This window comes from Nannospalax galili, unplaced genomic scaffold (genome assembly GCF_000622305.1).
Source record: "Nannospalax galili isolate Female #2095 unplaced genomic scaffold, S.galili_v1.0 scaffold233, whole genome shotgun sequence".
Classification (NCBI taxonomy): Eukaryota; Metazoa; Chordata; class Mammalia; order Rodentia; family Spalacidae; genus Nannospalax; species Nannospalax galili.
Genome location: NW_008333818.1, coordinates 276,002 through 300,536, shown reverse-complemented (window position 1 = coordinate 300,536; position 24,535 = coordinate 276,002). Strand labels below are relative to the sequence as shown.

Below are 24,535 nucleotides of genomic sequence, written 5' to 3'. Positions count from 1 at the left end.
CCTGTTCTAACTAGCTAAGTAAGCAGAGGTAATATGAGCCCTGAAATAGCACAACTGGGGCTGGTCCCAAAGTTGGGGATAGTGATGGCTAGTGGGATCTGGCTAACTTACAGGTCATCAGCATCTTCTGGTGGCTGCTACAGGAAGGGGCCTTTGCTGAAGGAGGGCCATTGGGAACAGGGTGGGCTGTTTCTGACTAGCTAAGCAGAGCTGTGAGCCCTGGTGCAACATGGATGGGGCTGGTTTCAAAGCAGCATACCTGGATTTTGTAAGAAGGTGCAGGAGACAATGGGCAGGAACACAATATGCTAGTGGAATTTTAGTGCTAGGTAGAGTCTTCGTTACCCAGGGCATGTGTCTCTTTTTTAATTATTCAATGATCAGAACATCACAATGGCTCTTGACCTTCCAAGGCTAGTTCCTGTTAGAGATGTATGCTGCTTTTCGATGGGTTAAACTGCACAGTGATTTCCATGATTTGTGTTAGTTGATGTGCAGAACTAAAGATTAATGCTGATCACCAGAGGGTCTGGGTTCTATAACAATTAACAACTTAAATTTTTATGTGTGTTTTCTCTTTGGAACTTAGAATATCATGCAGAGAGATGGGACATGATTTTATAAAAGACAGAGAAAAGGGATGCTAGCCAGTACTTGGAAGACTGAGCCAAGATTGTGAGTTCCAGGTCAACCTGAGCTACGTAGATAGGCTCTGTATCAAAAATACAACAAAGGGCTAGAGGGTTTGCTCAGTGGTTAAGAGCTCTGGCTGCTCTTGTGGAGAATCTGGGTTCAGTTCCTAGCACCGATGTGGTAGTTCACAACTGCCTGTAACTCCAATTCCAGGGCCTCTGATATCTTCTTCTGGACTCCATGAGCATTGCATGCATGTGGTACATTTACATTTATATACGTGTAGGGAAAACACTCATAAACTTTTTAAAAATTTTTAATAAAATAAAATTTTAGGAAAAACAAAATAACAAAACACAACAAAAATTTAAGAAATAGAAGGGAGGGAGAGGGTACAATCTTGAAAAGGACAACTCACAAAGGAGTGGCCACTGTTCCATAACGACTTCTTGGAAGAGAGTTGAAAATTTCCCAAGTCTATCCTCCTGAGAAAATGCAGAGTCCGTGTCATAAACGCTGAGAACCACAGGTCTTACTCTTTTTATGGTCCAGCAGTCCTTACCTTGGTATCTACAGCACTTCTTAAAGAAAACAATGAATCATCTAAACTATCCCAGGATTGTGTTTTGCATATGTGTTGTGGCAAACACTTGCCAGTTAGTTCTGGTGGATGGTCTTGTTTAGGAAGCTCTGATCAATTTAGAGACTGAGCAACTTTTCCTTAATTGCCAGAGGGACCCTTTGCAAGCCTGTGAAGAGACAGATACTCAATATGTTCTTAGGCCCTGATACTTCCTATCTGGGGTGGTCTCTGCTCCTTATCATTCACTGAATGGTGCATACTTAGCTCTTTCAACTCAATTGTGCCCCAGACTCTGCTGTACCCTCTCCTGAGCGTTTCATTCAAAACAGGAAGCTCTCTAGGGCAGTTTCCAGTGAGGTGTTAGTGACTAGGCCCTGGAGAGAATATGGCTATTGACAGCAACGCAGTTCCAGGTTGTTGATGTGGTTGACAATTCCTAATGTTCTAAGTCATATGGTAATGTAAAACACTGTAGTCCTTCTTAGAAAATATTCGTTTTTAAAGGAATGAGATAGAGTGGTTTTTCAGTTTCTTAATTAGGCAGACCTGATTAGGTGACCTTGAGCTAGGGCTCCGGTGATCCCCAAAAGAGCCCAGTTAACTGCCATCTGTTTCATCTATTTGCTTCTAAATAGGTTTCTGCATTCCCATTAAGTGACTCACCCCCATCCCCGAAACTTTGAGGTGAAGCTCAGTTACTCCTTTCTTCTTTCCTTTTTTTTTTTTACTAAATTAATATTTTTCCCCATGTTGTTCATTGTGGGTAAAAAGGGAGATGCTACTGTCCTCAGATAGTTCTAAGATAACTTGGGAGTAAGGAGTATGCAGCTCTTTCAGGGCTCTGGGTGTGGGCTATAATTACAGAGGAACACCAGGAGCTCACAGGGGACACATTTGAGTTGGCTGCAGAGGGGTATGGAAGAAAAACCCAGAGTCATGTTGCCCTGAAGGGTCAGGTATAAGAAGGGTGAGCCAGACATATATGATGGCAGAAGTTTCTTAAGGAAAGAGTACATCCTACTTTAAGGACTTAATTAACAACATAGGACCCCATGGTCTAATGTGTCTGAAGCCCACACAGAGCACAAGGATTCAAGGAAGGCAGAGCTCAGAGCAGCTAGAGTCTTGCTAATCTGGAGTTTATGTTTTATTCTTTTTTTTAATGTTTTATTCTTATCTCACAACAAGCTATTTTTATTTAGAGGAATACACATGACTAAAAATCAAATGGCAGAGCTGTAGACGCACAAGGAGTTTGAGGCCAGGCAAAGGTTACATAGCTAGATCATGGCTCAAAACAAACAAACAAACAAACAAACAAACAAACAAACAAGCCAACCCAGTCCTGGATTCTCCCTCCTTTTCTTCTCATTCCCTGGGGTCGACCAGTTTCTACTTTTTTTTTTTTTGAGACAAGGTCTCCCTGTAGCCCCAGCTGTCCTGGAACTCATTATGTAGACCAGATCAGGTTGACCTTGATCTCACAGAGATCTGCCTGCCTCTGCGCCTGGAGATCCACCTGCCTCTGTGCCTGGAGAGTTGGGAATGAAGGCGTGCACCACCATGCCAGGCCAGTTTTTCCTTTTGGCTCTATTTCAGTTCCCACCTCCTGGCTTTTTCAGGACCCAGCACTTCTCTATTTGTTAATTAACTTTAGTCACAATCTAGTGAATTTCTACTCTGATAAGGATTTTGAGAACACCCTCAATGCCATCTGTGTTTTTTATCCTGAAGGCATTGGGCAGGCAGAAAGGCCTGAAACAGAGAAGTCATGTAGTGATATCACTTTTCCAGAAACTTGAAGGGGAATGGGATGAAAATGGGGAACTAGGGTGAAGGGTAGAGAAGGTGACAGCCAACCATGTAGACAAGATGACAGCCAACCATGTGGACAAGGTGACAGCCAACCATGTGGACAAGGTGACAGCCAACCATGTAAACAAACAAGGTGACAGCCAACCATGTAGACAAACAAGGTGACAGCCAACCATGTGGACAAGGTGACAGCCAACCATGTAAACAAACAAGGTGACAGCCAACCATGTAGACAAACAAGGTGACAGCCAAACATGTAAACAAACAAGGTGACAGTCAACCATGTAGAAAAGGTGACAGCCAACCATGTGGACAAACAAGGTGACAGCCAACCATGTAGACAAGGTGACAGCCAACCATGTAAACAAACAAGGTCAGAGCCAACCATGTAGACAAGGTGACAGCCAACCATGTAGACAAGGTGACTGAGAGCCAACCATGTAGACAAGGTGACAGCCAACCATGTAGACAAGGTGACAGCCAACCATGTAGACAAGGTGACAGTCAACCATGTAAACAAGGTGACAGCCAACCATGTAGACAAGGTGACAGCCAACTATGTGTTTGCCTTAAGGCCTTAGTTCTTTGAAATGAGACAAAGTGAAGCATTTGAGAGAAACTGGCGGCTGAAGGAACAGAAATTGAGCCTATGATAACTTCCTTTACCTAACACAACCTTGATCTTGATCACAAAACCTTCTTTGAAGGACCATAAATCTAGAGATGTGAATTTGCTGCTTGATTTAGAGATTTAGAGAGAAATGCTTGGTTACAATCCCCTAAAGAATAAAATGCTAAATCTCATAAGGAAAAGTCATTGTTTGTTTGTTTTGGGCTTAAGGTTTAATTATAGAGAAGCTTGGGGGTAGTTAGTTAAAAGGGAACATTTATCACTTCACAAGACATCAGAAATCCAGCTTTGAAACTCAAGGTCTCTTTTCATTTTTAAAAGCACTCAGGATTTTTTAGCTCTGTAAAAATACCTATCTGAAGCCAAGAGAAATTTTGTCAATATGAAACACTAAAATTTCCCTACAATCAAAAGTTTTAAAAGCCCAATACAATTATTATGACACCTTACACACACACACACACACATACACACACACACACAAACACACATACACACACAGTTTTATGGTTTGTTTACTGAGCTTGAACAACAGAAATGAAGGGGACCCACAGGAGACCCCTCATTCTGCAGCCTGGTTTAAAAGGAGGAGAACTTTAAAGAGAGCTAGGGCATCCAGCTCCTTCCTGGAGCTCAGACAAAGCTTGCAGTTTCCGTGTGTGTGTCTTACTGGTGAATTCCTGCAGGGGAATGCCTCCGTGTAAAAGAATCTGCTGAAAAGGAAAAGAAGGTCTGGTTAGGGAAGTCCCAGGAAGAGAGTTTGGTGGCCCATTTTCTCCCTAAGTTCCCTTTTTTCATCTCCTGAGGGATAGCTATTGCCATTGCCTCACAGGAGCCTCTAGGGGTGCTCTGATCTCCAAGGCTCTCCAGCACTTCCCACCTCCAATTCTCAGGTTGCCCAGGATGGCTTCAAAATTGTATAGCCCAAAATGACCTTGAACTCCCAATCCTTCTGCCTCTACTTCCCAGTTGCTGGAATATACCATAATGCCTGGCCCAGTGCTTTTACTTAACTGAAACTAGAAAGGATTGGTGGCATTTTCTAGATCTACTCAATCAAGATACAAAGTTTTAAAAAGAATTCAGCAATTTTGTGCAGGAACAGATTGATTTGTTTCTATATTTAAAGCTATTTGTAAAGTTCATGTGGTTATCATTTATTCTCCTACTTCTTTGTGAGTCTAAAAAGGACTCACACGTTTTACAATAAGAGATAGGTACTGCCAGGTGTGGTGGTGTACGCCTTTGATCCCAGAATTTGGGAGGCAGAGGCAGGTAGATCTCTGTGAGTTTGAGGCCAGCCTGGTCTACACAGTGAGTTCCAGGACAGCTGGAGACCCTGACTCAAAAGACAGAAGAAGAGGAGGAGGAGGAGGAGGAGGAGGATTTTTTAGGGGGAGGAGGAGGAGATAGGTACTACAGGGACTATAAAACAAAGAAAGATAACATGGTCCATGAACTGAATTTCAGGAGAGAAGAGAGTTCATATACTTGCTGGGGCAGAGGCCAAAACAAAACAAAAACCAAACAAACAAAACAACCAGAAAGCAATACCCCTGCAGTAGCCCAAAATATGCCTTGATGTGCTGGAGCTGTTTATACTATTTCATGTTGGAATTTGTACATGAACTTTTTTTTTTTCAGAAAAAGGTTGAAAATCTTTGTTATGTTCTCAAGTGAGGCCATGACTTCAGAATAATAAAAGATGATTAATGGAGAATTCCATACTACATTTGTGAAATATTATAACACGCATCGAAGTAAAATGGCCTTTATTTCACCTAGACCCTACAACTATACCATCTACTTGTCTTCTCGAGATAAGTGGGACCCTTCCAGAACATTAAAATCTATATCTAACCCTATTTCTACAATGTTCTTTAGTACCAAATCATTATCAAACTACAATAAATACATCTATGGCCTTTTACGATTTTTAAAATGGACTCAGATACACGATCCAATGTGGTGTTCACAACTCCAGGAGGCAAGAGAGTCTTAGAGACTCTTTAAGTTCAGAGATCTTCAATGCCTAGTGCAAGATCTCATTAGAAATAATAAGTTCGGGGCCCCTGGTGTAACCTGAGTTCTGAGATATGCTTTTAGTGTCTTCTACCTAATGGGAGCCACAAAGAGCCTGGAGCAGTTGGACAATTCCCCACAGCTGAAACCATCACAATCTGATAAGCTTCTTTGTTCAATTTATTTTGCTATTTCATTAGACAAGCTCATGTATCCCAAGCTCGGCTTGAATTTGTGGCCATCCTGTTGTCCTGTTTTAGCCTCTTGAGTGCTGGAATGGCAGGGATGTACCACCATGGCCCAGTTTTTCATCTGGCCTTTGAAATGTGTTCTCGGTAGCTCAATACACAGGATAAATCACTACTCACAATCTTTATAGGGGAAAAAGTGTCATTGCTGGATGGTAGCTCCAGCCATTATCTTATAACCTTGTAAGAAAACCTTGGACACATAAACTCATTTTCTAGTAACAGAGTTAGCCAGAATTTCAACTATAGTGGGATGATGATAATAGTGGTAGGAAGAGGTTTTCTTGATCCTGGGTACATCCTGACAGTTTTAGATCACCGACTCTAAAGGTTCCCTATCAGGAAACATTTCTTTTCTGAATTTCCTTCCACAGGAGGCATATGTGACTTATCAGGATAACGTCCGACTGGTAGGAGAGCTGGTGACAGTCATTGGGGCTGTAATTATCCTGCTCCTAGAGGTGAGGGCCAGGGGAGTCAGAGGTAAACCATCAGCCTAAGGCCCCAAATTGAACTGCAATCTAGATTGTCTTTTTGCTTTATTATTCTCTTCGCAGATCCCGGGCATCTTCAGAGTTGGTGTCTCTCGCTATTTTGGACAGACAGTCCTCGGGGGACCATTCCATGTCATCATGTGAGTATCTCCTTCTCCCAGGCCCTGCCTTTACTTACAATGTTCCAGGTCCCTGGTTTACTCTCTGAGGCTTAGACAGCAGGTGACACTCACTCCAGGGATTTCCTCTTAGCGAACCTGTATCTTTGGTTTTGCATTTTAGGTGTTATGACTTATTCTGAGTGTGTGGTTTACCACCTAAGTCACCATAGTGGACCTAGAATATTCCCAGCCTACAGCTCACTTTTGCTTTCTGCTCTTATCCCAGCATCATCTATGCCTCCCTTGTGCTGGTGACCATGGTTATGCGACTCACCAGTATGAATGGGGAATTGGTGCCCATGTCCATGGCCCTGGTGCTAGGCTGGTGCAGTGTCATGTACTTCGCCCGAGGATTCCAGATGCTAGGCCCTTTCACCATCATGATTCACAAGGTCAGTGCTTTCTCAGACTCCCTTCCAGCTAAGATAGAGGATCTTTCTAGACAGAGGAATGGGCACAGATGCAAAGAAGGTCTGCTGCTCAGAGCAGAGCTGGCAGAACCACAGGGAACCTCAGGTCTGTTAGCAATAGCTACTCAGAGATACAGAAGGAATCATCCCACCATTCTTCTGTGTTTCCCGTAGATGATTTTTGGAGACCTAATGCGTTTCTGCTGGCTGATGGCTATAGTCATCCTGGGATTTGCCTCAGGTAACAGCACTATTCTAGATTATTCGATGAAGGTCATGAGAATTCTTACTCTGCTCCCTCCGTTCTCATTCGCACTTGAGATCACTGTTGCCATCTTGTATTGGAAAATGAGCCTAAAAGCATGCCTTTCTCCATAAGGTTAGGATCACTCTGGCCTAGAAGACAGACTTATGCATTCTGAGCTATCGCTATTCGTGTTGGTTAACTGTCCTGCAAATCCTTTAAAGGAGCACTGGAGGAAAAGGAACATCGAACAGAAACGCTGGAGGGTCATAGGTCTTTTAAAAACTATATAGCAAATGGGGACAAACACAGTGCTGAATTCTACTATATTTAGAGTTCAGAAGAAACATACAGCACTCAGTAAGACAGAATGTGCTCTTATTCTATATGAAGTCATTTAAAGTAGAGAAAAAAGGAAAGACTTACAAAAAAGGAAGTACGGAATGAAGAGTTTGTAGAGTCCGAAAACTAGTGGAGTGCATGCAGCTCAGTCATGCCAAGGTGTGTGCTAACGAGCATGGGCAAACAGCACAGGCAGGAAGAGTCACAGCAGAGAGAGCCACAGAACTATCAGTGGGTACAGGAGAGTTCTCAAAGGTAAGAAGGCCCAGGTCTGCATTATGAAAGGCCAGAAATTCCAACTTAGTCCTCACTGTCTGTAACTAGTCATCTGTTAGACATGAGGACACACCAGATAAATGAGCTCTGTGAAGCCCTACTCCCAAGTCATCATGGAAATCTATTACTATTTCCAAAATGCCCCCTTTCAATGAGGTTTCTCACAAAATGGTAGATGAAAAAATACACTAAGACTTTAAATGTGAAAGGGTCAGACTGCGGCAGTCTGTCTGGAGTATTCTACCTGTGAGGCCTGATGTGTGGGTTTTTTTTTCCCTTTCCCTGCTCCAAATTCTCCTACACATATACAGATTACAAAATGGGAGAACGGTAACGAAGTTGTTTCTTACACAGCTGTTTTAGATGTCCAACGTCAGGATCACCTAAATGATCACTTTACAGGGGCTAGTGCTATCATAAGGTTCCAGGATAGCCTGTCATGTATGTACTAGGCTCATATCAACCAGAGATAATTTCTCCACAATGATCAAAGCCCAACTAGCAAATCTCAAAATGAAGGGTAGTTATCTAGAAGTCATGAAGATGAAAAGGTTCTCTTCTTTCAACCTTATCATATGTTCCATTCTTTGACATTGTTGGAGATTCCATACATTTTTTTAACAATTTATCTTTCAAACATTTGGTTTTCCAAAAGGTAATAATCCTTCAGGTGATACATTACGTATATACATACACATATAATTCTTTTTGATAAATGGCTAAGTGCTATCATTACCCAGCACAGTGAACTTAAACATAGGACATCTCAAGTTTAGCCAGCTCCAAGATATGTGGAAATGTTATTGTGTGTGCATGTGTGTAAGTGATGGAGATGCATGTATCAGCAGTAGAATTAATGCTAACCAAGCCCAAGCTAATTGTGACCACTTTGTTTTCCCATCTGCATCTCTTTGAATGGAGCAGCATTCTACATCATCTTCCAGACAGAGAACCCTGAGAGTCTGGGGGAATTTTCCAACTATCCATTGGCACTGTTCAGCACCTTTGAGCTCTTCCTCACCATCATCGATGGTCCTGCCAACTACAGTGTGGATCTGCCCTTCATGTACAGCCTCACCTATTCTGCCTTTGCCATCATCGCCACACTGCTCATGCTCAACTTGTTCATTGCTATGATGGGCGACACTCACTGGCGAGTGGCCCAGGAGCGGGATGAGCTGTGGAGGGCCCAGGTAACGCCAGTCTTGCTAAGGGGTGGGAACTGGAGTGAAAAATCAGCCTGGGATGTGTTATGATGGCCCACTCTTAGGAGAGTCACAGAACAACGCTGAGACTATCTTTTCAGTTAGGTTTATACAAACCTGAAGAGTTTGTGTGTGTGCGCGTGCGTGCGTGCGTGCGTGCGTGCGTGCGTGTGTGTGTGTGTATGGATGGAGGAGACAGAAGAACAGGAGAAAATGGAGCATCTAGGCAAGAGGTAGAACTGTTGATCGCAGGTGAAAAGTAGATCCAGGAGTCCTTGAATCCCCATGGAACAAGAATTGTTTGTTCTTGTATAATCTAGTTCTTAAGTTTAGAGCTTATCCTCTATGACGCTCTATAAATCTCTAACTACCTTTTCTTGCTAACATTATAGACTCTAAAATGCTAGAGTTGGGAGTTGCTTTCAAAAGACTTCTAAGACGGAGAAGTCTTAGTGTGAGGATCACTTGGTATCTTCTTTAATCTAATTAGGACCTTATTATCTTGTATCTTTAGGAGGGAGTTTGGAGGATAGAAGCTTTCCTATACTTTGAAAGTTTTGTTATTTTAGAGGCGTCCACATTACAGCAAATTGAAATCTGTCTTCCTAAAGTACTATTCTTCAGTCTTAGATTTCTCTTCCCATGTAACAAATACACATTCTTAAACGTGTATCATGTAACAATAGGCCCCCAAGAGCCTGTTATATGTTGGGAAGTGTCTAGGAGCTGGGACACACACACACACAAGCATCACAGAAATAACCTTTGCCCTAATGGACTGCCAAGGTATTGGGAAGAGAGACATTAAGTAACTTACTCCACAGAAGGCTGAAAAATTCTAGGAGCAAAGGTGCTACAGAGAAGTACAGTGCTGAGAAGAGGATGCAACTGAGTTTAACCAGAAGGTTAGGAAGAGAGTGACATTCAAGATGAGATGTCCAAGATGCGTTCAAACTAGCAAGTTGGGAAGAAAGGTCGGGGGGCAGGCTCTGTACCAGTCGGGTACCGGACTACAGACAGAAAGAAACCAAGCACGAACAGCTGTTTTTTGAAGATGTATTGGTCTTTATAACTGGAAAATTTAGAAAATTTAACTAGGTTTAGGGATATCTGGCTAGAATCAAGTCTCCATCTCACACATTCTGTGTGTGAGATGTTCAGCCCCCTTTCAGCCCGAGTCTGTTGTCTAAGGTAAACTGCCCCATCATGTTGATGAAATAGCTTATAGAAGCTCCAGGTACCAGAGGGAATGAGTTGGGGTAGGCTACTTTGTGTAATTCAAATTGCATTCTGTGAATCTCTGTGCAACAGAGCATCTTTGGGCTACGGATGTCGTTCACTGGTAGCTTGCTTGCCTAGCATGTCTGAAGCTCTGAGTTGAGCCCCCAGCATCCTCAAAAACAAACTTAAAAGCATCTTTGTCCCCTGGTAATTCAGTCTAAATTCTATATTCTTACAAGTTTGGGTAAAAGGCCTATGTTTGAACTTAAGACAAGGAATTGATGAGGAGGACAGTAATGGTGGTGGCAGCAAGGAGGTGAGGGTCCTCATTTCTTCTGTTAGGAAGAACAGTCTTACACACTCTAATCAATTGAAAGTGGTGAAGGAAAGGCACTCTGGATGAAAGCTATGCTCTGTTGCTAGGAGAAGAGGATGGGGCGGCAAGTTAAATGAAGAGCCATGAATGTCCATTTTGGAGAGAGGAACAGCTTCAGGAAAAGAAAAGAGAATGATTAGAAGTGTGAAGTGGGAGAGAAGCTGGTACAATCAAGAAACAGAGAGGACAGCAGAGCAGTGAGGGGGAGGGAACCAACATACCACAGAGAAGTGGCTGTTTTAGGGACTGCCCGATTCCTGCATCGATAGTCTCCTGTCCCCAACCCACCTCAGTGCACACTCTGTCCCAAGGCCTTTTGAAGCTGGAACAGAGATGATTAGAGCAGTGACACCATGGGAGGTTTTTCTTTACTTCGAATGTAATGCTGCTTTTTACCATAACACTTAAAATGGAGCAGGTCTTCAAGCAGATGTGCAACTAACCCCTTCTAAGTTCATGACCAACTAGGACCCCTGGATTTTCTGTCACATGAATTACTCAGGTAAACTCCTTAAACACAAGGGCACGATTTCACATTTTGTTTTGTTAACTTTTGTATTACTGGCTTAGAGTGGCATTCCACTTTGATGAGGTCATTTTCTATCGCTTTTGTCACCCCACATATAATGTATTCCTCCCAGGCTTGTGTCGCGGGCATATCTGATAAGCTTGATGTCTGTTTCATCTAGGTAATTAATGAGGTCTGGGCAAAGAACAAAACAAGGAACATACTAGAAACTTCTCTGCCAAGTACATGGACATTAATCAATGCTTTTTCTTCTCAAGATATCAATTTTTAATTTGTTATGGAGTTCATGAACTGAGCGGTGTCATTCCATTCCTGAGATCATACAGATTCTATTTAATCATCTTATTTAAATTAAGACTATTGGTCTGTGACTTTCCTATGAAAAAAGGAAATGAGATTATTTTAGAATGACTCATTTTCTATAAATATGAATAAGAACATAAGAGTCACTGTTCTATTAAAAACAAAAGAATGCAAAATCCTCTGTCCCTTTCTGGTGAGACAGGTTAACATGGCTGTGGGGCAGGCTTATAGGTGGATAAACCTCTAAGTCCTTACCATCCTTTAAAGAAGCCATCTTGAACATCTTGCTTTGGTTTCCTTTGTGGGTGACCTTGGTATCTCTCTGATCTTCATGGCTCTTTCTAAGATATTTTCTGTCTCACCTCCTTCCAGGTTGTGGCCACCACAGTGATGCTGGAGAGGAAGATGCCTCGCTTCCTGTGGCCTCGCTCAGGCATTTGTGGTTCTGAGTATGGCCTGGGGGACCGCTGGTTCTTGCGGTGAGTGGCATTGTCTATGTGTCACCTGTAGATGTCATCTGCAAGAGTGAGGGAGACTGGGAAATGTCATTATCAGGGCGAGAGATGGAGCTGCAGGGAGGGAATTAAAAAGGGTGACAAGCCGGGCGTGGTGGCGCGTGCCTTTAGTCCCAACACTCGGGAGGCAGAGGCAGGCAGATCTCTGTGAGTTCAAGGCCATCCTGGTCTACATAGTGAGTTCCAGGACAGCTGGGGCTACAGGGAGACCCTGTCTCAAAAAGACCAAAAAAAAAAAAACAAAACCAAAAAACAAATGGATGGCAAGCAATGTGTGCTGCAGGGCAGTGATGTGAGAAGGGTATGTATACATCCGTGTACTCAGACATGCATATGGGTTACTCTTCTTGGTTTACTCATGTTTTCCCCATGCTCCTTCCAACATACTTTGACCTTGTCTCTAGTGTCCTCTTTCATAGTCAACTCTTATCTCCTGACCTGGCTCTTCTTAGACTGCATCTTTTAACCTCATGACACTCAGATCTCTCAATCGGCTTTATTTTCTCTTTCATGTCACCACATATGAGGACAGCACATATCCTGTTACCTCCATATCAATTTCTCTACCTCTTTCATCTTGTTCTCAGCTTAGCTTCCATTCCATCCTCTTCTGCCCACTTGATCCTGATACTCTTCTTGCTTCCCTTCTGTCCCTTCCTGGTCCATTTCTTCTCTTGCCTATGATTGCGTTTTCTCCATGCTCATCTTTGCTTCTTCCTGTGGCCCATGTCTCCCTGCTCAAATGAGTCTTTTTTGTTTGCCCTTCATCAGAGTCCAGAACCACCATGACCAGAATCCTTACCGGGTGCTTCGCTATGTGGAGGCTTTCAAATCTTCAGACAAGGAGGAGGTACAGGAGCAGCTTTCTGAGAAGCAGCCCTCTGGAACTGAGGCTGGGACTCTACCCAGGGGCTCTGTGGCCCTCCAAACACCCTCTCTGTCCCGGACCACATCCCAAAGCAGCAGTCACCGTGGCTGGGAAATTCTCCGTCGAAACACCCTAGGACACTTAAATCTTGGATTAGACCTTGGTGAGGGGGATGAAGAGGAGATCTACCAATTCTAATGAGGATCTCTGTTACTTTGGACCAAGCCCCAGGTGGGCCTGGGTGTGGACAGACACCTGCTTCTGCAAGTATCTAACTTCTATAACTGGGAATTATGAGAGGGTATAGACAGAATGTTTTCTGAAGGACTATGTTTCACTCTTCACATTTCAGCATTTGTAGAGATGGACAGTGGTCATCTATTGTTGTATATACCTTATGAGTTCTTGGAAGACTCACGTCTTGAGAAAAGCAGGTATATTTTTGAGCATAGATGAACTTGGCCACTGAAAACCACAGAAAGGGACTAGTTAATATCTGGACCATCTTTATTAGGTGTTGTGCAAGCACCAGAAAAGAATAAGCTACAAGATCTGCCACAGGGTTTAGTTAGTGCGGGAAGCACCAGGATGATACCAAGGTCAGGGTCCTTCCTATTCTTCTTACCCTGTGAGGGACTCTCTCCTCACCTAACAACCAAATCTCAGCTAGAAATCAGGAAGAAAAACTCCTCATCTTAACCTTCTTTGAATACTTTCTTATTATGGAAAAATATGTACAATATAAAATGTATCATTTTTACCATTGTCAGTGGCATGAAGTACTGACAGACTGTTATATAACCATCGTAGCTGTTCTAAAAGGTTTTTTATCTTCACAGGCTGAAATTCCTGCCCATTGAGCAATCATTCTCCGCTATCCACTGCTCCTTCTCCTTAGTCCTCGATGCCCAATGTTTACTTGCTGTCTATGAATTTACTGTACATACTTCATCACAGTGGGATCATGCAATGCTGATTCCCTGTGCTTATTACATGTGGTGTAATAGCTTTAAGATTTTCTCTGTTTATTTAAAGGTTTCAACATTTCATTTCTTTTTAGGGTTGAATATGCACACACACACACACACACACACACACACACACACACCTCCCTTTGTCATTCATCCATTAATGGAGTTTTGAGGTATTATGAATGATTCCTCTATGGAAATGAGAATACACATATATTAAGTTTATCCTTTTAATTTGTAGGTGTTTAGGGGTTGGTTATATATCTGGAAGTAGAACCGATGTATCATGTGACGACCATGCTTCATATTTTGGAGGAATTGCCATACTGTTTTCCACAGTACGCATCGTCATTTCATATTCTGTCCTAACAGGTGTGAAATGATATTTTAGTGTTGTTCTGGTTTATCTTTCCTTAAGGAATAAGGGTATCAAGCCTCTTTTCATGAACTTACTTATGGAATGTTTTTCATCATTGTGTGATCTTAGCCTTGCTTTCTGAGACTCAGGAGACTGGGGGGTTTTGCATCTCATTTGTATCCCAGTGTGCTTTAAACTGTGAATGGTAAATTATGCTTTCCTTTAAATGGCCTGATTGTTTTTCTACACCTTCTCTGCTCTGTCCTTCAGGCTCTCACTTGTATGTAATCCTTCTTGAGCCTGAAGGCAAAGGCTTCTGCTTTGCATCCTGAAGTTGCTATGCCCCATGCCTATCTCCCATCATTCCTAGACTGAGTTATGAAGTCATGGGCAATAAATAATACAGATCTGGCCATCCATACCAGGAGAGAAACTTGGGACCAGGCATCCAGGGGACCCATTGCAGAGGCTTGTGTATAGCCTCCTCTTGTCTCCAACCCTATGTCTCACTTCAGTACTATCATCACTGCCATCAAAAAGTCATAACAATGTTGAGGAGACTAGTTGGAACAGTAAAGACATAAGAGAGATTTTGGAGGGACTGGAGAGATGGCTCAGTGGTTAAGAACACTTGCTATTCTTCCAGAGGATCCGGGTTTGATTCCCCACATGCACATGGCAACTAACAATTGTCCATAACTCCAGTTCCAGGGAATCTGATGCTCTCTTCTGGCCTCCTCAGGCTTTGTATGACATGGGTGCACTTACATGCAGGTAACACTCATACACTTAAAATAAAAATAACAAATGAACTATTTTTTTTTAAAGAGAGATTTTGGAAATCTCAGGCAGATTGGTTCCAATACACAAACTCAGAGTTGTGTATCCAGCAGTGAAGCCACAAAGCAGTGCACACACCTTGGTTCATATTGGTGGTATGAGACTTAACAGTGCTGCATCATCACAATTCACCGTCCTCTCTTTCATAGTGGAAGCACTTCCATCCTGTGTGAAGTTAAACTCCCATCTGTGCTCCAGCCTGTCCCAGGTCCAGCTGTCTTTGCATTTTCAGACACCAGCGTTGTGGCTATTGCTGTCTCTTCTGATCTTTCTCACTGACCCTTCCTATGTGGTATCCATGGCCTCTCTGCATTCTTTAGTTCCCTCTCTCCTTTTAACCACTGAGCTATCTTTTTCATTCCCTGTTCAAGGCCAGGCTTCCTAAAGGTGGGCTCCATTATCCCGGCCTTCCACTGATTTCTCAACCCACTGTGATTTGACCTGGTCTTCTTTATGCTACTGATTCACCCTGTTATCTCCCTGAAGTTCAACCCACTTGGCCATCTCAGTTTTAGTCGACCTCTATAAATTGTGATAGATGATTAAACATGATTCGCATTCCTACAAGTCTGGCTGCTTTGCTTTTACTACTCCTTTAAGTATTGTTGGTCCACAGGGCTCGCTGTTTCTCACTATCTAGGCATTCCAACCTACTGCCATAGATAGCCAAATGTAAATTAATGATTTGAAAGGCATATCTTCATTTTAGATCTGTCTCCTGAGCTCCGGGCATGAACAGTGAGGACGCCCAACTATTGGACCTCTCTACTTGGGTAATTTGTAGACACCTCAGATTCAACATGTCCCAAACTGAGTAGCTTACCTTCCTCACCAAACCTGCTACTCCACCAATGTTCTCAACCAAGTAAGTGGCAGCGCAGCAGGAAAAATGGCCCAAACCTCAGTTGTTAGAGTCATCCTCAACGCTCTGTCTCAATTCTCATTTTCTGAAAATTTCAAGTCTTATGGGTAGTTTATTTCCTTCCTTAAAAATAACTGATTTTGGTTAAGCAAAACAAACAAAAACAAGCAAAGAACTTTTACCACTGCCCCAGCTCCTTATATGTTTTCTCTAGGGATCTTCACGAATCAAAATTTGTTTGTTGTCCTTCCAAAAATATTCTCAACATATCCAAGCACTGACATGTACATATTTATCTTTAAAATGTCAATTAAGGGATATATTTTTTAAAAATTCTTGCTCTTCTCATTTGATGTATTTTAAAGACTACTCAATATCTGAATAAATTAGGGGAAAAAATCTTTATGGAATAAGGTGTGATAGTGCAAACCAAACCTACAACCTTAGCACTCACGAGATAGAGGCAGAAACAGCAGAATACCCATTCAAAGCTCTCCTGGGCTACATAGTGAGACCTTATATCAAAACCTGAAGCGCAGACTTGTTTTCTCTGCTCGATTCTTCTGTTGCCATTCTTCTCAATGGACCACCATTATCTTATTTCTGCATTTTAAAATCATATTCCCAGGTGCTGTTTGCATGTGTTCTTGGTCTTGTCCAATCCATAGTCTACATTACAGCCAGAATGTTGTTAGATGCAACTCCTGCTTCAAATGATGGGTTTTGGTAAGCCGAGTCCTCACTGACCTTTGGCAGCTTCTCTGAACAGCTCTCTCCCTTTCTGTGCTGTAATTCTCCAATATGAATTACTTTTAGTTCCTTGATAGTAATTCATCGTCTTCTTGAACCTCATGATCTGCAGCTATCACCTTCCTGCACCTGTTCCCCCCTCCATCTTTGTAACGTTTTATTCTTTATATTGACTTTAGCTTAAAAATCAGACATTTGTGTGTTTGTGTGTGTGTGTGTGTGTGTGTGTGTGTGTGTGCGTGTGAAAATGCACACTCTGTGGATGGGTAGTCCCTGACACCCAGGCTAGGTTACAGAATACCCATTCTGTTTCCAGATCATTTATATTTCCTTTTGTATGTTATTGACCTGCACTTCATTGCACTTAGTTGTTTATTATCTATTTTTCTTATTAGATTATAAATACAACAAAGGCATAATTGTATTCCTTTTATTTTATTCACCATTGTATTCCAAGAACATTTTATAATTCCTGGTACCATGTATTATGAAATAAATATTCATTAACTGAATCTATAAATGATTGATCTATTTTAAGTTCTCCCACTGGCCACACACACACACACACAATGAGGATGTGCTTACTGAGAAATAAGAGTATGTATGTGTGTGTGTGTGGTGGGGGGACAGAAAGAGCAGAGAGTGTAAAGAAAAGAGGAGGAAGAAAAAAATGAGGAAAAAGAAGAGGAATCCAGCTAGCAGCACATCTCTGGATGGAGCTTTCATAACCTACCAGTGTGTGATGCCCTGTGTGAGAGATACCAGGGTGATCTACTAGTTTCCACATCTGCCTTCAAGGGCCCAAGAGGAAGAAAAAAAACATGATACACAGACATCATGGTACTGCTGGGTGGTTGTGGCAAGTGCCCCATGTGCTGAAAAGTTGAAGCTTAGAGGGAGAAGATTTTCTTGCCCCACTTCAGGGGCTGTAGAGACAGTAACAGGAATGGAGGGAAAGACACTCTGCTGTTCTTGCCTTAGGAATTGCTCTAGTGGCTACACATGGCTCCCGTTCTCCCCTCCTGCCCTTCCCCCTTCCTAGTTTCTTCAGAAGAGAATGCAGAAAATGCTTGATCCTGCATGCCTCACAGGCTGGGCCAGGGGAGTGATGCGGCTCATTCTTATAGGTGTCACTGAACTTTAAAAGATAGTCCCTCCCTGATGTTTGCAGAGTGTGTTATTTAAGAGGCCCTGGGTTCTGGGGAGGAGGATGAGATGCACCCGAGGAATGGCTTTATCTGCAGTCTGGACAGAGAAGTCTAGAGGTCAGGGTATCTTCCTTGGGTTGGTGTGCCTGAAGAAATACAAGATAAGATCTGGGGGATGAGAGGTGAAGGAGAAGTAGAGAGGAAGGGGAAATAGGGGAAGGAAGGACTGGTTTAGCAGGCCCCCAGGCTGGGGTGGGCTTGGCCTAGATCTAGGAGAGAAAAGGAGCTGGAGGGCAGACGGCAAACAGTCGTCCCTTAGCCCCACTAGGACCACTCTAAAAAGCTGAGAAAACACTTTAATGTGGGGGTCAAGGATCATTTGCCTCTCTGAACTAGGCATGTTTGTTTCTCAAAGGTTAATGAGGAAAAGATGAGAAACATGCAAGGAAAGAATGACTTTAACCAGGTGGCAGAGTGCTATCACCCCAGTAGGAGAGGTTGGAGGACTGCAGCCCCCTCTCTCTGCTTGGCACAGCAGCCAGTCAGGGCCACCTGGGGAAGGCTTGGACACATTGTCTTCACTTCACTTATACCTCTTCTTTGTCATCTCAGGATTGAGGAGGCGATAATTAGGTCTAATTGGGCCTGAGGGTGCTGGGGCTTATGCAAGGCCCAGTTACAGCTGGAAACAGAATATGTGCCTGCTTCTACCTAGCAGTACCCGGAAGTGGGATTCTTCTTGGTGATTCCTCAGGGACTGCTCTTATCCAATAAAACTCTCATTCTCTGCCTTCTCTGGAACTGCAGCCCTGACCCCTTCTCGACCCAGCCATGAAGTCACCTATAGGGCTCACACAATGTTCTCATCACAGCATCTTGACTCCTCCAAGTCCCACTCTGGACTTCTCTAGCCAGTGACCATCTTAGCTGCGAGGCTGACCTGAGGCAGCTCAGAAAACAGTTTCCCCCCTTCTTGTCCTTATAAGCAGAACCCTCTGGAGAGCTGAGCCCTTTAGGGACAATATGTACAAGTGTATACCAGATTCCAAGCTACAGTTCTGCTACAGGGATTAGCCAAGAGAACTTGGATATATGACATGGCTGATCATGATTTCTGACTTGTCTGCCTGGCACAGTTATGGCAACAAAGCAGTGCCATGCATGTGAAAGCATGCAGGTTAGGATTTTACTGATACAGGGAGTCATTGAAATGTCTTTGCCAAAGCCCAGATCCACCTTTTCTCATTCCCCTGTTTCACCTCAACCCACAGGCACTGCCTTCCAGTTCAGCATTAATGATATAAGGGAATGAACCTGAATTGTTAGAGACTATGGCTTCATGAAAATAGCCCTAACCAGCCCCTCTAGCCTTTCTTAAGCCCCAGGGTCCAAGAATATAAGCCATGGTAGATGACTAGTTCCTTCTCCTAGGGACCCTTAGATTCCAGCTCTCCTAGACTGCCACTCTCCCCCTCTCTGCCCATGTAAACCAGCCCCAGAGAAGGCTGCTGCAAAAGAGGGTTGATACTAATTGTACTTCTTTTCCTCTCATGGAACTCCCTCTCGCCGTCTTTCTCCCTCTGTGGACAAACCTGCTGGTGAGGAAGAAGGAGGCAACACTGGGCACCTGGGCTGTTGCTACAGCCACCTAAGTATTAAGTCATGGATCATTTATTCTCCCTAGGTCACAGGTCCCTGGAATGGTGGAGCTCAGTTCAGGAAAGTGACAGTACCTCGGGGAGGCAGGTGACCTAACTGTATGCTCCCCGCCCTCCTCTCCATCCCAGCTGCTGTGCCTTGCCCACCTTCTCCAGGACAATAAATCTTTCAAGAGCAGATGGTCAGATACTTCTTTGTGTGTAGGCTGTGAATTAACCAATACCTCCAATCCCTATGGACACACACACACACACACACACACACACACACACACACGATTCCCTGCCACCTCCTGGGCCTTCTGTTCTATACAGACCTAACTTTACCACTGGAGCTTTGGGGTATGAAATATATCTACTAAATTGGAACAGTTCATTTTTCACAAACCATCATTCAACATATACTCTATGCCAAAGGTGCTCACAGAGAAAGAAGAATTCAATATGGTTTGACCTTTTCCTGGGAGGTTCTTGAAGTGGAAGAAACAGGCGAGTGAAGGAAGGCTGTTAGTGCTGTAAATCACTGAGTACTCTGACAGAGGAAAGGTAGACCAGGGAGGCAGGACTTAGTCCTGCTGGGTGGGATTGGTCACAGAGGGAAGAAAGGAGAGAAAATGGCACTTCGGTTATTCTTCGGTATATGAGCTGGAACCTAAAAGTCAGATCACCTGGGGCAGAGCCTGGTGTCAGGGAATGTTATACCTCACCTAAGTCAACAACAGTATTTAAACACTCTTCGGGATGAATGGGAATAACACCTATGCAATGGGTGATATAGAAGCTTACCCTGTGGAGATGATAGCAGTTTGAGTTTGGATCTGTTCTGCTCGAATGGAAGCGAAAGGAGGGTTTTTTCACAGGAATGCAAGCTGGTCACCAAAAAGGCTCTAAGGAAGGAAGATACCCACTGACACAAAGACTGAAAAGATAAAAACAGGCTGCTACTATGCATTTAAACAGGGCCAGGTGCCTTATACACCTATCTCATCTAATTCCCACAAGCTTGTAAGTTAACTGTTGTTGTGTTTTACAGACAGGCAAGAAGGGCCAAAGAAACGTGAGTTTCTTGCCCATGGTCAAGTGACTATTACTGTGCTCAGTTAGTGAACAAGGAAGATGAGGCCCAGACAGGTGGACTATTTGTCCAACATCACTCAACCACTAATTAGCAGCCTCTGATTCTAAACTCAAATGTATCTGGTCCCAAAGCCTGTGCTTCCACTATAAGATGGACAGCCTGAGGCGACAGATCTATCGTCTGTCAAAAAGCTATTTGTTAGAGTCTTCAATTTCAAATACTCCCACCCAAGCAAAGACGATCAAGCAAATGGCTTGAATTCCTACCACACTTTATAGTGTATAAAATCTTTTCATGTCCATTATCACCTTTAATACTAACAACAGCCCTATAAAGTTAACAGGGTGGGATGAATGTGCCCATTTACAGACAAGGAAGTAGATTCTCAGATTTGTCTAGTTGAGGTCACAAGCCTGAGCAGTTCAGAGGAGAAAGATAATCTGGGGCTTATGGGCTCCTGGAAAGGCTTATCTCCATCTATATGGACAGGTGGATAAATCCAGACTCAAGTATGTGGGGCACTATCCTCTTCACAAAGTCTGAGATCTAGTGATACTTTGAGGCAATTGCTAACCTCATGGGCACTTACATACTTCTCATGAGAACTGTGCTTTAACAGTGTGCCTTCAGTAATGGGCACACAACTTTGACTGCAGACTCACACACCACTGCTCATTGTTAAGTCTCATGGACAGTCCTGTGATCTGATGACTTCCTTGTGTGCTAGAATCTCTTTGCAAAGACTTTAGGTTCAGTCAGGACTGCAACATGGTTCTTGGACTCTGTGGTGTCTTAGAGACTCATGTGTCCTTGGACATTCCAAAGTCAGCCCTTGGAGTGAGAACTTTTGAAGTCAGAAGAAGGGGAAGAGGCAGAGGAGGGTAAAAGGTAGCTGTGCGTAAGTATTGCAGCAAATGCCCACCCATCTCCTGCTCTGTTCCCAGCACCCACAGCCCCATGTATGTGCCAGTGCATGTATGCTGAACAAACCCTGGTGGCACTTTCAGGCACCCACACCCCAATGTGCACAGGGACACACACCAGGGAGAGCACCCTGTCCCTTGTCCCGGAATTGTGCCTGGTGGCACGGAGAAGAGGGGAGGGAGTTGCAGAGTAACGAAGACTTAAAAATTTTTTTTCTCTCCTCTGCGTCCCGATTTCCTGTTATTGTAGCAACTGACCATGCACCTCACATTCTATGCCTAGATAGTAGATCTGGAATTGCCCAACAGCCACTGGAGAATGTGCTGTTTGGCTTCAGTCCCTGCCTTGTTCCAGGTTGGGTCACCTCTTCTTGGCCCCCTTGGCTGCTGCCTCTCCACCTTCCTCTCAGCCTCCCACCACACCCTGCTCAGGTATCCACTCTCCAGCCCCTTGTGCCCCAATTTGGTGCTGACTTACAACCTGAGCACGCAGACAGTGGACCCCAGCTTTCCATTCTGGGGTAAGATATAATCCCCACCTGTGGGAAATGGGACCTTGTACTTTGACTCTGGGACTCAGAATTTTCCCCCGGCCCCTAAGTTCATTGGTGTGCCCGCTTTCCAGGCACATTCCCTCCTTTTCTATTTTGGCCCTTTCCCATTTCTACATGTCTCTGTTTTAGAACCAGGATCTTCAACAACAAGAAGAAGCACTGGTTTGTGGTTCCACTGTGTCTCCTCCCATAGTCTTATGATATCTGTACACATTAAACAATCACCCCTACTCTTTAACAAGTCTGGCATTTTGATTGGTTTTTATGACGGAGGCAGTGGGGTGTTTGGGTGAATGCTTGCGTTGAATAAATACAATTTGAAAGAGTTCTTATCACCGGCTGCCCTTTCACTGAGTTTGTTGGGGTGGGGAGAGAAAAAAAGAGTAAGAGGTGCAGGTGGGACCAAATCGGGGAAAGATCAGTGATAAAATGTGCCACTTTGGAGTTGCTGCCGGGAGAGGCTGGACTGAATGTGTTTTCCAAAGGGAATTTGGATTGAAGCAGTCATGAGGAACTTAAAGATAATGGGTAGGACCATCTCCTGAGTCCTAAAAATGCCATTTCTTCTGGGCTCAGTGGTCCTACATCCAGCTCCACAAATCTTATGTTGAGAGGCCAGATGGTTCTTTCAGAGTAGAAACAGTTGGTGGATTTGAGCCTTCAGTCTGAAGACATGGTCCTGGAATAGACAGACAGCCAGCCTACTCTTGCCTGGTCAGAGGGGTCAAACGTCTTGTCTCCTCCCTTATTTGTGGCTTGGGGGAATTCTGGGAATCACCAAGGTTGGGGAGTTTCAGCTGTTTCCCCACCCAGAACTAGAAGGTATTCATAACCGTATATACTCCAATTCTGCCTGTTGCCTTCTCCGTCTCACCTGGTGGAACCTTTGCCTTTGCTATTCATGCACGGACATCCAGACTTGACCAGAGAGCGAGAGTCCTTTCTAGATGCTCCTCCAAGTGAAAGTGCCTTCATTCCTGTACCTGGAAGCTGAGGAGGCAAGCTGAATGAACAGAGAGAAGGGTAAGGAACAGGAGGCCTAAGACATTCAGTCTTTAGTTTTTCAAATCAGGAAACCAGATGATAAATGACTAGGCCACACCAGTGAATTCTCACAGTACTGAAGTTAGATGTAGCTTCTGCAACTAAAATCAAGTGCTCTCTTTCTGCTTTTCTCTCCCTTTAGAAAGCCGACCCACCTTAACACATCTGTATGCTTGACAAAGTGCTTTGGTTTGGTGGGCCATGTACACTTGTGCAGTCGTCTTCCTGGTAGGTTCTGCAGAGAGACGGGGCCAGGTTCGGTGGGACTGAGAAGACTGGGGTCTGGTTTTTAAAGGCAGAAGTCCTCAAGGTCTGTGGAGAAGAGAAACAAAGAAGGAAGCACCATAGCGAAAACACGTCTGGGGAAAACAAGGCCAGCAGGACCAGTGGCTCACCCAGGGGCGGGCTGTGGACTTTGACACCCTCCTCCACACACCATGTTATCAGGGGGCCCCTTCTGGGGCCAAAGCCACATATAGCCTGGTGCTAGGTGGGTGAAGTCAGAGCTGGAGGGGTCCCTGGGATTCATGGGCTTCCTCTAATGCACCAAGGTCCTTTTACAACCTCCGTGAGACCTAGCTCCTCAGACCAGATCTGGCCCTCCTCTGATATCTTCTGGGTGAGGGACTAAGAACAAAGTATTTAGAATCATTGACAAAGTCAGACAGGTGCCACCATCAACATGAGCACTCTCAAGGTGGGACCGGTCTATGGCTATTGCACCCTGAATGCACCCAGTCTCATCAAGGTAGGGCCAAGCAGTCTTCCACCGGTGATGTAGGTAGGAAGGCAGGGAGTCAGGTCAGATAAGCAATACAGGAAAATGGACAAGAGGAGGGTAGATACTCTCTTACATGTGTCCATGTATGTCTTTTAGATGCATCCTACAAAGGGGCCCACTCTAGCAGACTGTGGATTTTGAAATCTACAGACTACTGGGAGGATAACAGAAAATAAACATGGATACACATACACACAGGTCCCTAAAACAGTGCAATAGCACATTGACCCATTTTGGTATGAAATGCATCATGCATTAATTCCTGTCAAATAATGAACACACATCTGTCTAACAGAGCAGAACTAGATGTGCGGTCATGCTGTCATGGCCTCCAACTTCCCAGTGCTTGCCGTCCACCACCAGCTCAGCCCTTCAGTCATCTTCCTGTTTGCCCTTCCTTAGTATTTTCCAAAGAAGCCTGGAGTGTGAAGCTCCACAGGGTTCATCATGGTGTAAGGCTCTGTGGGGCCTGGGTGGGAAGCTGCAGGAAATAGGCTGTGGGGATCAGGAATGGAGCTACCACCACAGCCAGTATGAGGAAACAAAGAGGAACAAAGGCACGTTTGGGGGGAAAGTACATGATGAGTCCACAGCAAAGTAGAACTCCTGACCTGTGAAAGCTGAAGTGTCCTTATGTACACTTGAAACTGCATGTGACGCCCATTTCTCTAGAATCACAGGATGTTTGAGTT

The 24,535-nt window shown here is 44.0% G+C and overlaps 1 protein-coding gene across 2 annotated transcripts in view; it reads left to right on the top strand.

The window, feature by feature from the left end:
* LOC103730391 (transient receptor potential cation channel subfamily V member 5) overlaps positions 1-13,122 on the top strand; it is a 33,655-nt gene extending 20,533 nt beyond the window's left edge. The window contains exons 9-15 of one of the 2 annotated variants that reach the window (XM_008828611.2): positions 6,307-6,393; positions 6,490-6,566; positions 6,814-6,979; positions 7,172-7,238; positions 8,784-9,052; positions 11,866-11,976; positions 12,787-13,122. In XM_008828611.2, the coding sequence (XP_008826833.1) occupies positions 6,307-6,393; positions 6,490-6,566; positions 6,814-6,979; positions 7,172-7,238; positions 8,784-9,052; positions 11,866-11,976 (777 nt within the window). In that variant the 3' untranslated portion in view covers positions 12,787-13,122. Of the gene's footprint in view, positions 1-6,306; positions 6,394-6,489; positions 6,567-6,813; positions 6,980-7,171; positions 7,239-8,783; positions 9,053-11,865; positions 11,977-12,779 lie in introns of both variants that reach the window. The other variant, XM_008828610.1, reaches the window with a different exon arrangement.
* The last annotated feature ends 11,413 nt before the right edge of the window (positions 13,123-24,535 follow it).